The sequence below is a fragment of the Apostichopus japonicus genome, chromosome 5 (assembly GCF_037975245.1).
Source record: "Apostichopus japonicus isolate 1M-3 chromosome 5, ASM3797524v1, whole genome shotgun sequence".
NCBI classification, from domain to species: Eukaryota; Metazoa; Echinodermata; class Holothuroidea; order Aspidochirotida; family Stichopodidae; genus Apostichopus; species Apostichopus japonicus.
The window spans coordinates 16,185,447-16,197,803 of record NC_092565.1 but is presented as its reverse complement, the minus strand read 5'-3'; the positions used below and the strand labels follow the sequence as shown (position 1 = coordinate 16,197,803).

Genomic DNA, 12,357 nt, shown 5'->3' with positions numbered 1-12,357 from the left:
GACATGTACCCGGTGTACACGGATCTTCCAATTACAAATGCACGGTATAGCCTTGCAACAGTCGGCTGATATAGAGGTATATATATATATATATATCAGAAGTCTGATATATATATATATATATATATATATATATATATATATATATATATATATATATATATATATATATATATATATATATATATATATATATATATATATATATATATATATATATATATATATATATATATATATATATATATATATATATATATATATATCAGAAGTCTATATGTCAGTTGCCGTTCAGGCATAAGCATGAAGTTACTGAAGTTGAGAAGAGCCACAATGAGTGAGTGTGTTAAAGTAAAACTAAACATAAATGAGTGTTTGACCCCGTTTTACTCTTCCTCAAGGTAAGTATAACTTAAAAGGGAAATTACGTGAATAAGTACATTAGTGGAGATCTTTACAATCTAGACCAACGTTTGCATAGGTCCGGATACGCTATAATGCAAATCAGATACCATTCACAATCCTTATGACCTATATAGCAACATGTGATGATATAGGCCTTTATATTCAGGATGATAGTTAAAGTTCCTGTTGTTTATGGAATATGAAATTTAGTCCTAGTTATATCCGTTTCAAGGAAAGTCACCGGAGGAGGTAACAGTGGTAACTTAGAGTGCTAGATTGTTGCTAAAAGTGGTGCAAAAACAAGTATCGATTTGATGGTACACCAAGATGTATTGACAGAGTGTCTATGATAACCTGCGTCAAAATGACGTACATTCTCTCAAAGTTATAAATATGCTAGAATAAACACAAATTCTTTCAATACCTTTGGAAAAATCTGACCATTTTAGCGAACCCAGCAATTTTCGGGCTATTTGCTTTAAGCGGTATGTTTGTTAAACCTGTCCTGGAGTCAGAATTCTTTTCCTTCCTTTTTCTTCATGAAAAATTGTCGATAATCAGTATTTGCATTTTTTACTCGAAAAATTTAATGTAAAAAAAAGGTGTGCCTGCGACAAATTTATCAGAATCGAATGAATATGTTTACATCTTGAATGAATAAAGAGCTACACGTGGTGCTGACTTAACCTTCTCAACTACCTTCAATAAAATACTGTCAGGGGTGAGTCCAAGATTTATAAATAAAGGGTTGTCGCCCTGGGTTTCGCTGTGGCCCTGGGCCAACTCTCATGTATGGGGTTATGGTGGTTCCCCCCCCCCCCACCCGCCCCAGAAAAAAAATTAAATTAAAAACAGAGGGTTCATTCTAAGGCATATTTGGTCCATAAAGTAGGACCTATAATTAAGGCAAGGTTGTGCTACCAACTATATGGTTCTTTTGTATTTTTGTGTGACGTTCAAGGGGGGGGGGGGGACGGGTTGTACATCCAACCGTTAGCTTTGTTTTCTCTATGCGTTAGATATGTTGCTGTTACCAGGTTTATATTGCTCTTAATTACAAGTTAAACAATCTCAGCGCTTACAGAGGCTTCAATCGATCGGTATGAGGTAGTGGACATCCTTCCGCTATCTAAGAGCCAATCCGACTTGCCAGATTTTCGAAAACTACTTGCAAAATACTCTTTGATAGTTTTTTGACAAAGGTATTGTCCTAGAAAGAATCCAATCAGTTTACCTGGGAGAGTCAGCAGTAGTGCAAGACCGATGTCCCCAAACAAACTGACGTGCGAATGGACACTATAAACAATAATCATGTGAACATAGAAGAAAATCAGTGTAGACACCATTTCCAAAAAGGCCTCACCACATCGGCGGGTAAAATCTACGCCATCGATCCCATTGCACTTATAAGCTTTGTAATGGCGCCAAATCACAAAAACAAACATGAAAAATTCGAAGCATGTGATTGAGAGACCCTCTACCAGTTCCGATTTATCGCCTCTGCTAGGGTGACCTGCTGGAGTGGTTACCATTCCTGCAGTGTGTGATGTCATTGTTGAGCTAGCGGCAGATGGACTTGGTGACGAAATGTAGGGTATTTGCATTAAGTTGATAACCCGCTGTGGTTCTGTGATGGTTTCGTTCGAAGTCATTTGATCGTCTGCAAAGCTCGCACCACATATGACGACAATGATGATTACTGCCCTCATCACAAAGAAAGCGATCTCCTTTTTCAGCCATCCTACTTGATAACTCACCAGTCGACCCGTTTTACAAAAAGAGATCACGTGTTCACAGTTGTGTGTGAACAGTCTGTAGCCCCTCTCGTGGAGTTTGGCGTTGGCCCTGTCAAATGTGAGTCGTTCGGGGTTTTCCCTTTGGATGGTACGACTATAATTAATTTTATATAGCGTCCCATGTTCTTCAGCGAAATTGCAATCTTTCTTTTCTAATATTTCCACCTCGAATCCAAACGTGTTCATTTCTTCATCATCTCTTGTGTAAAAATGAATGATATCGTAAGTCAGATGTCCCGTTCTTCTCCTTATTAACTGATGGTGCCAAACTGCCCAGGGCCGATGCCACATGACATGGTCGCCAGGTTTGAGTGTGTCCATATCCGAGTGACGAGCAATGATTGTCCTTTGAGGGATTGACATCATCAGGAAGCGAAAGAAATCAGAAATCCTTTCCACGGTTGGAACCCGTCTGGTCAGTATAATCGGTTCTTCTGTGCTGATGTTGAAGGCCGCGCTGTTGCACGGGTCAAAGGTCGATTCTCTCCCCTTAGCAACGGTCACAGTTATCTGGTCATCGCTGTTAAAGTTTGAGAGACGATATGCTGTTCTGTCTAGCCATTCTGTGTGACAGTTTTTGCAGTACATCCCAGTGATTCTCGGCCCAGACTTTTCGTCCCTACAGTATGGTCTACATTCTCCCGGTTCCACACAACATGACGGAAGATGTGACCCAGGGTCATGTGTAAGTTGCCCGGACGAATAGATAAATATCGGTCGCTCTTCATTGTTGTTAAGTCGGCCCGTTTTACAAATCTGAAAATAAAGAGGTTAAAAGTCTGTATCGATTCTTTAGCAGCCTCACGATAAGTAGACGAAGAAAAAACTAAAGGATGACTTTAAAGGCAGACAATATATTCCGATATGTTGCATAGACCATTAACAACAATACTTCTTATCTGTTCAGGTTGTATTTACATAGCACTTTTACATGCAGCTTAGGTTAATCAGTTAAAGTGGCTGGACTAGGAGTCTAATACACAGCCCATTGGGTCAGTTCCTCATATGCAACACAAAACTCAATGGGAAAACAAAACTTAAATGGCTTCAAATACCATGTTTACAATGTATTACAAATTTGTCAAGAACAAATGTTGTTGAATGATATCAAAATAAGTGGGCTCTTTTGTTTATGTGAATTTTAAAGAACATGTTTTGGTTGAGTTATTACAATTTAAAAAGCAATCGATTAACATTAATTGTAGGCTTGCACTGAGGAGCCGACGTCATCATCAATTTAGCCTTAAAGGAGCATTCCAGATATTAATCAAAACTTTTAAAGGTGTCTATCTCGAAACCGGAAGAGCTATAGAAAAATTACCGGCACTCAAATGATTATTTACTTTTTATACTATAAAATATCTAGACTACAATTTTCCTTAAGGTCGAACTGTAAATTAAAACACAAAACTCCTTTTGAATGATGTTCATGTGTGTCTCCTATTGGAGAGTGACTTGATTGATATTCATATATAAGAAAGGTAGCAATTTGAAAAACTTTCATAAGGATTCGCTAAACTGGTATGTTGTTGTCTTCAATACAGCCCCACCAGACAGAATATCAATTTCAAAATTCAACCAATAAATAAATATATATATATATATATATATATATATATATATATATATATATATATATATATATATATATATATATATATATATATATATACATATATTTATATATTTATATATATATATATATATATATATATATATTAATCCATCAATGCAACTGGCGTCATTGTGTTACATTTTGTAATTTTCATTCGACTGCCAAGTATTGCTGACGAAGGTCCCAAGGGGACCGAAAATTCCAATATATATTCTAAAACTTACCTCTTTATTTGTCAATTATAAGTCATATGTAAAGATCTATAGATATATAGATATCTCTGTATGTGGCCAGTATTACGTGGTCGCACATTGAAAGTGGCAGACCCTTTTAACTCATAAGAATATTAGCCGCAATTATATTCAAGCTAGAAAGTGAAATTTTACTGCCACGCTCCACGTACTTCCTCTCACTGAAGCAAGTTAACAATGTGTGATAGTGATGCTTCCTCAATGTTAGCAATAATTGGATTCAAAACCCCCAGATATAAAAGCCTACAAATTAACCATATTATCACTTTAGCATGACATAATTGTAGGTCGAATTGGCTTGTTAAATTACAGGTTTGCAAAACAGAAAACAACTCAACACTTCACGGTTACAAGTAGCCTATTGCACTCAGCCCCCCCCCCCCCCTCTCCTTTTTTTAAAGCCTGCTGAAAGTGTCTGAACTATACTCCACTGGATGGTTTGACTATATCTGGGTTGTCCAACCTACGGCCCGCGGGCCACAGTCCGGCCCGCCGCAGGGTTGCGTCCGGCCCGCCAGAGATGCTCTACGGTTCGAAATTTTAGTGAGCAGATTTATTGATAACAATTTGAAGCTAAATAATCAATCATTCGAACCTTCTGGGTCCAAAAAAAAACTACATACAGGTCAGTTTGTGTGACACTCTGTCAGCGGAGGGGGGGGGGGGCGGCTGAACTTATTCATCTGTTTATCAGGAAGGAAAATAAATCAGTGCGCTCCGCGCGCAGTGCTCACATTTTGTTGCCTTGGCTTCGGGCAAAAACTCGAGCGTAGGGTTCATGCGGCCCCCTCCTTCATCGTAATCATTCCATGTGGCCCTCCTCTGCAAAAGGTTGGACAACCCTGGACTATATCCAACTAATTTATAGACAGGTATTGAGAATGAAATTAGACAATTACAAAATCCCACTCAAACAGGCTCTGACAGTTTCAGCTATAATCATGAAGAAGTGACCATCATCTAGCATATTCACAGTTTATGTCACTTGATTGAACGATGGTCACTGATCAAGAGCTTTCGTGAAAACCGTATAGGAAAGTCCAGAGGGAAAAGATATATTCGACGAATGAAAGAGGAACACCAGTCTAAGCATCCTGATGAATTTTGCAAGCATTTCCTACATTGTATATTTGAGATATCATGATAATTGGAAGTGTCACAGATTGTACCATAAGTGAACTTGAAGCAAACAGTTGTTTGTCTCAAGACGTTTTGCATTCCCTTTAGTTGTTTTTGTTTGTCTTTATTTTTCACGTTATTGTTTTGACCCTTGCACTCACTGGGTAGGGTTCCAATGTTTCCCTCAGGGAAGTAAAGTTATCTTTATAGCACTGGATATATACAATGTGTACATGTTACAGATGTAATCCCAATTTTGAATCAAGAAATTGGATAAAAACTTTAGGGAAAAACATGAAAGAAAGTTATCAGTTTCCCTATTTTGCCTGTTACTTATAATTTTGCTTCAAGTTCACTTTGGGTACAAAACATGTGCAGATGAAGGTGATTGGTTGGGTTATCATGTCCAGATTAAGTCGAGAGGTTGGGTTATCATTTTCCATTTTGCCGGTATAGGATTTGACATTTTAATCTAAATAGGTAGTCAAGTTACATGAAGTTTTGCGTACCCCTTCCCTCTACCCCTTAGTGACGTGCTCGGAAAAGGGAGAAGGAGCCGTCCCCACCTCCACATCGTCAGTAGCGGGAGAAATGCTTCAGTCGGGTGAGTTTTACATTCGGCCGGGAACGAATTAGACCATTTGTTTGGATGTGCACCCTCCTTTTCAACCGCACAAAAATCAAAAGTATTTCGGCTAGTATTCCACAACCTTTCGTCGCTACTTATCAGGCCGAAGGTAAAGTCTAAATATGCCACAGGATACACTATTTGACGTCTTCACTTTATATTCTATTTTTCTGCGGGGCCAACCCCAACGACCCCAGGGCCGCACACCCTTCTTTATAAAATCCTTGATTCGCCTTTGACCCTTCCATCATGGTTCACTCCCTACATATATATTAGATCAGGCGGTGGTGGAATTTGGCCCCACCTTTGAAATTATGTATGCGCCACTGCTCCCCTAAAACACTATATACTCAGCATGATACCCCTCTGAATGAGGGAATTATTTATCCGTGATTGGTCACGAGAGGGATAACGGGAGAGGGGAAGGAGGGGGGTGAATGTTTCGATTCTTATTTTCTGGATTAGTCGATACCTGTATATGCGATAAACCTTGTAATCAGTAAATGCAGCAAGTGAAATTTAATAGATTGTTTAAGCAGATAAAACTGAATAAGCCAAGAACACTACATCAAAAGTGTCAACTCATTATATAAAAAAGGTTTCATTTTCTTTTGCTATATGCCTATCAGAGTATAACTCGGCACGTACACTCTTTCCCATATGTTATCTTGTATATAACAGCTTGCTTTTGGCCTATTCTAGTGTTATGAACTGGGTTCTTACTTGTGTGCTAATTTATCCCCGTTCGACTTCATCAAAGAATATTTGCTCATATACATTCGAAAAGAATGAACGATGTCCAAGCACGAGTGTAAACAAAATAATAATAAGGAAAGAGCACCTAAATCAGTTCACGTGGAAATGTTTCTAGTCAACCTATCACTCACCCTTCGAGATTCCATTACCCTCCTCTCCGCCCCCCCCCCCCCCCATCTCCCCCCCCCCCCAATCCGGTTATGTTTCTCTTTCTTCGACTCTCTCCATTTATCAACACTCGAAGTATTCAAAATTGCACACTATCTTACTATACAAGCAATGTATAGTAACGTGAACACATAAACAAAGAACTTGTTGCACGACAAAGGACGAAATATTTCCGAAAAGATTATATATCTAGATTTTTTTCAAAATACTATCCTTTGAAATGTCTTCTAGTGGATATGACCATAATTATCAGAAATAAAGTAATAAAAACCGTAATGGAATAACACAGAAATTACTGACCTTTTTGAAGCACCACGAACTTCCCATTATCTGTCAAATATTGCGTGTGATGCAAAATCACCAGCAGAACTCATAACAAACACCGATCTCACATCAGTGCTGCCGCGTGTATGTTTCCCCTGCACTATATGTACTGATACATAAACCAGTGCAAATATACTTTCACCATAACAAGTCTATATTTCGATTGATTTAGCGTCGCATATATTGATCTAACTATGGGAATGTTTCCGTTTCGTATTTCCGTTACTCCTTCGAGCTGCTGGGAGTGATATGATGCAGACGTAGGCCTATAGATAAGACTACTCACGTCATATGATTCATTACAGCTAATTTATTTGCGTATTATGATAACCGACTTGGTCAAGTCTACTTGACACCGGGTCACAGAAAGTACCGTCTGTCGGTTGCATATTCGTATATATATATACTACGGTAATGATATCCACCATAACGTTACTATAGTAATCAAATATAATTCGTCATGAAGAAAACAAATTACACGCACTCAGTTCCATTGTGTCATGATACTTCACTGAGCTGAGTCATAACAATTTAGTTATTCACGAAGGCAATATGGCGGGCAAGGAAAGATAATTGTCAATATTTCCCCCTCTGTCCTAAAAGGTCATCAGTACTTGCCAGGAAAATGTTTTATTACAATTTGAACATGGGTGACATGTTAAGCTTGAACCTATATTGTGAACAAACAGGATATTAGCGTAGATAACTGTTCACTAACATAAAGGTTATATAGTTATAGCAGGTACCTGCATGGTAAAACAGTAAGAAATATGAGCATATAGCTGATATTCGATCCAAGGTCTTACCATTCATCCCAAGCACGAATCTGCTATAATTTCTCATAAAATGTTTCCTCAGCCCGCCCCCCCCCCTCCCCTTCACCGAAAGTAGTTAATATTACAGTGGGTCTGTGTAGTTTACATACGGTTATATGGTTTTGCTCATATATAATTTCCTTGATATGCAATATCGTGTATAGGTTATTGCTGCAACAACACTCAAACTCATATTGTTTGTATTGGAACTCTATCAAAAGGTCTGTGTTTACGCAAAGCCAGCTGAGGTCATCACTTGAAGATGCCATAATGTGTGGATAAACCAGGAAGCCAACAGGCCTTGCCATGCTTTATATGAGAACATTTAATGTAAACCTTCAAGTTTACACAACTTGAAAGTGACCCTTGACCTCCAAAGCAAGCAATAGCATTTAGGTACGAAGGTGAATCTATGCACTGTGATATTCATTTCAGTTATACTTTTGGAGTACAAAGTTTTCAGACTTTGATCTCTTGTGCCCTCCAAGTGACCTTTCACCGCCACGAAAAATTGGCCCTATGTGTATGCATGTGTAAAATCTACAAGGTGTGAAGTTCATCTTAGCCCTTTTCTTTTGGAGTTTTCACCAAGCCGAAACTGTAAACATATTACGAAGTTAATCAGAAGTTACCTTATATAGGAAGTTATCGTGCAAACAATGTTTTCAGATTTTGACCTCTTGTGACCGCAAATAACCTGACATCCTTGAAAACAATATGTCTCTTACAAAGTAATTTTATATATTTTGGGGTGGGTCGGGAACTTCGATAATTTTATGATACAAAAAGAGCTCACCCAGTTTTCTAATATTGCACATCCAAATGGCCAATTCCTGTCTCAGTCCCTGTGTGGGTGGAATGTGATGGGAGGGCATGTTGCCGGGTGGGAAAAGATCGATATTATAATGACCTATAGACATACATGAATATGTTCATTTGCGGTGAGAAAAAAAGGGGGTGTCATAAATGTGTACCCGTTTACTCGTTGCCCCATCATTCTAACACAAAATCAATATTGCAGATTAAAACCAAGGATTTCAAATTACACGTTAATAAAAAAAAAATTGAATACAAACGGATGGGTTACCATTTCGGTGCCATTTATCTCATTAAGTTACACAAACAATGTAAAACACCAACATCAACAACACCAAAATAGGCAAAATTTGAGAACTTAATAATTATTTTAGCCTATAGTCCTGCATATGGTCAACCGGTAATGTAACCCTAACGGCATGTTCACTCAAATGCTGGGAGATTTAATTATGTTGCTTGTTATATGGACCCTCACACTGGTCTGAGAATTGGGGGGGGGGCAGGGGTGGACTCAATGTTCAAGTGGTTTTGAAACTACCACCTATGGTGAACCCACGCCCGCGTTAAAAATCATTGATTTAAAAATTGTTTGTCATGGGGCAGCCACCCTCCCCCTCCCCCCCCCCCCCCCGATTGACGTCGGGTACCATGTGTGTTTGATTACCCTTGTTATATAGCATATAGTAATCTCACATCGAAATTTTACTCTGTAACGTCCATGGTTAAAGTATAAATACTGAGCGAAGAAAAAACAAGTTTGACTTCCTTCTGTATACTCTCTTCTTTCACTATCATATATCGGAAATAACAGGAAAGTAACTGTAGTACGATAGGCATATAATTACATACAAACATGTTTACCTAAAGGAGGTACTAGTTGATTGCGCGTAATGAAAACGTTCAGTTACTTATAACAGGGAGTTATATACCGTAAGACTACTTGATCGTATGAATTCGTATCACGAGGAACTATAAAATCATAACACCTTTCATGTCACATGCTACGATGAACACAAAAGAGTTGCTCCCAAAACGCAGACGCTCTTTGTGTAGTGATATAAATAGCATATGTCGTCATCATCATATTTTTATTTGATTATGATCACATATAAGGTTTTATTTCATACGGAAGCGAGTTGCTGCCAAAAACACACTCACACACAACACCAAAATCGAAATTGTGGCGGCAATGCGCTTCAGTATTATAGCATCGTGAAAAGAAAAATATATACATACAGCGGGAAAATACAGAGAAGAATGATTTTGTTCAAAGCCTTATCAAGTAAACACGCAGGCGTCCGGTCAAATTCTCGAGTGTAATAGCTTAGTGAAAGCACGCCCTCGTCTTCAAGTTGCTTTATTTACCGTAAGCAGGTTAGGGCCAGTAGTGTAAATCGAGCAGTAGGTGGGGCCTAAGTCTTGGCCAAAACTATAATAGAAAATAACATGCGAAGATGATGTAATATTCAACTGGCATCCTGCCAGAACGATCAATAAGTTAATGTGATGATATAGCTATTACCTTGAAACTTTTTCCAACAGCGTTAAAAATCTCTCATTCGTTCATTTTCAGCATGCATGACATGAACGAAATTCGGTGAAAGTTACATGATGGAGTTTTTGATGAAACAAATCCATGGTTTCTTTTAGAAACGGTCGTTCGAAAATATTTTTTTTTCGGACTCACCAAACATCGAGTAAGCAATCCAAGAAGTAGCTATCGAACAAATTATTAGGATTCTATAAGATTCCGTGGCTTGAAAATTCACCATACTATTGTGTAGAACTATAGAAGGGTTTATAAGGGGGGTTTGGGGTGGTTAGAGTCAACCCCAATTATCAGTGGCGTAGGAAGGTACTTTTGAGTGGGGGCTGAAGACTGATGGCCGGACTGGGGGAGGGGTCTGAGGGGAGGGGGTGTCCCCCTGGATTTTTTTTTTTGCATTTCCAGGTGGCCTCAAATGCAATTTGGTGCAATATAGCACACTTCAACACCCACTCCATTTTGTAAATAATTTTGCATTTTCACCTGGCCTTAGATGCAATTTGGTGCTCCAAATGAGATTTTTTTTCTCATTTGGAAATGAAAAAGGGGTTTTATGACTTGCGAAGCGGGGGGGGGGGGGGGCGGAATGATACTTCCGCCCCCATATTTTTCACTGGGGGGCTGGCGCCCAGCCAGTTTGCTCAGTTAAAGCAACTGACATTTAAAGCAACCGACAGTTAAAGTAACTGACAGCAATCCAACATTTTCCTGATTTTGGATAAGATATTATCATGTTATCTAAACAATTTCCTGAAAATGTTGACTTATTGGGCAAAGTGTTTCTTATGTTGATGGCAATTTTAAGCTTCCGTAGACATGTGATTTAGTGGTATGAAAGTGGTTGCTATGGATAAATGAATGGTCTCACAATATTTCACCGCCCACCATCGCCAAAAAAAAAACCCCCAAGGGCAGTTATCGAATAGTATTGTGAAAGATGTTTACTTCATGCATTCAACCATTTCAGTCACAGGGGTACGAGAAAGTCAAAACTACAGTATGAAACGGTACTTTTTGTTAAGAAAAGTCACCCAGGAAAGAACCTGGGCACGAAAAACCAAAGTACAAAACGACTGATCCGTTCTCAACCCCAGTCCCCTTGCATCGAGACTGTGACTGTGTGATCATTGTCAGGTGTGTTTCACGATTCCCCTATAGAAGGAGAACATAATGCTATACACATGATCTTATAGCCAAAAGACCCTATAGTATGTACAGCCTAGTCTACCTTATTTTTTACACAAAGCTAGTTACCCGTATCTATTTGCTGTACTGTACAGAGAACGCCCGCGGCACCGCTTTTGGTTGTTACTAGGTTTGTATCGGACAGATTCTCGGGCATGTCAAATCTGTTTTACCTCCATGTTTTACCTCCATGGTCAAATACAGTGGGTATAAGCAGTGAGGTAAATCTGTTTCTACCTCCATGTTAAAAGCACATTCTTGTAGGCAAAAAGGGACTCTGAGGCATATACAGTTTGCACGCGACAAATGAGTATTATACAAACGACTTGGCCAGTACTAGAACTTAGTATGCATGAGACTCCGTATATGTGACTTAGAATACAACGAACGCTTTTGTATGCTGCCGTGTTGAACAAATCTAACCGTAACAGTTACTAGAACTGTATTTGCCTACAAATACAATACGCAGTGTACAATACGCAGTATGCAAATACAAATACAATACGCAGTAATGTAGTGCGCGTGGTTTGTAGTATTATAGGAAAGAACTTGTGGTTGTCAATTAAACATTTTGCAGATAATTGTTCAATTGCTCAGTTGGAATGAAATGAACAATTGCACATTTTGCAGAAAAATGTTGAATTTACGAGATATGATAAGTTGTCAATTAAACATTTTTTTCAGGAAATTGTTCAATTGCTCGGTTAAAGCAACTGAGCAAATATATTATCTTGTTATCTAAACAATTTACTGAAAATTGGCAACTTATGGGCAAAGTTTTTCTTATGCTGATAGCATTTTTAAGCTTCCGTACATACCAAACCATCACGTGAGTAAATATTTTGATCGCTGCCATTCGAAAGAAGCATGTTTCATTGTATACAAACGAGGGTCAAATTTAAGGTCATGCTTCATATATTGCAACATCGTTCA

At 38.5% G+C, this 12,357-nt stretch overlaps 1 protein-coding gene across 1 annotated transcript; it reads right to left on the bottom strand.

Annotated features, from left to right (window-relative positions):
* Positions 1-224: 224 nt before the first annotated feature.
* On the bottom strand, positions 225-7,395 carry LOC139967840 (uncharacterized). Its single transcript, XM_071971968.1, has 2 exons — positions 7,039-7,395; positions 225-2,957 (listed from the first exon to the last, which is right to left on the bottom strand). The coding sequence occupies exons 1-2, from the start codon at positions 7,063-7,065 to the stop codon at positions 1,467-1,469; spliced, it is 1,518 nt and encodes a 505-aa protein (XP_071828069.1). The 5' UTR covers positions 7,066-7,395; the 3' UTR covers positions 225-1,466.
* Between the last annotated feature and the right edge of the window lie 4,962 nt (positions 7,396-12,357).

What these genes read in the sequence shown, in the direction of transcription:
- LOC139967840 (XM_071971968.1), bottom strand. Translation starts at nt 7,065, where the DNA reads ATGGGAAGTTCGTGGTGCTTCAAAAAG. An exon ending in GTTCGTGGTGCTTCAAAAAG is followed by an intron (nt 2,958 to 7,038) that starts GTCAGTAATTTC and finishes CTTTATTTTCAG; the next exon opens with ATTTGTAAAACGGGCCGACT.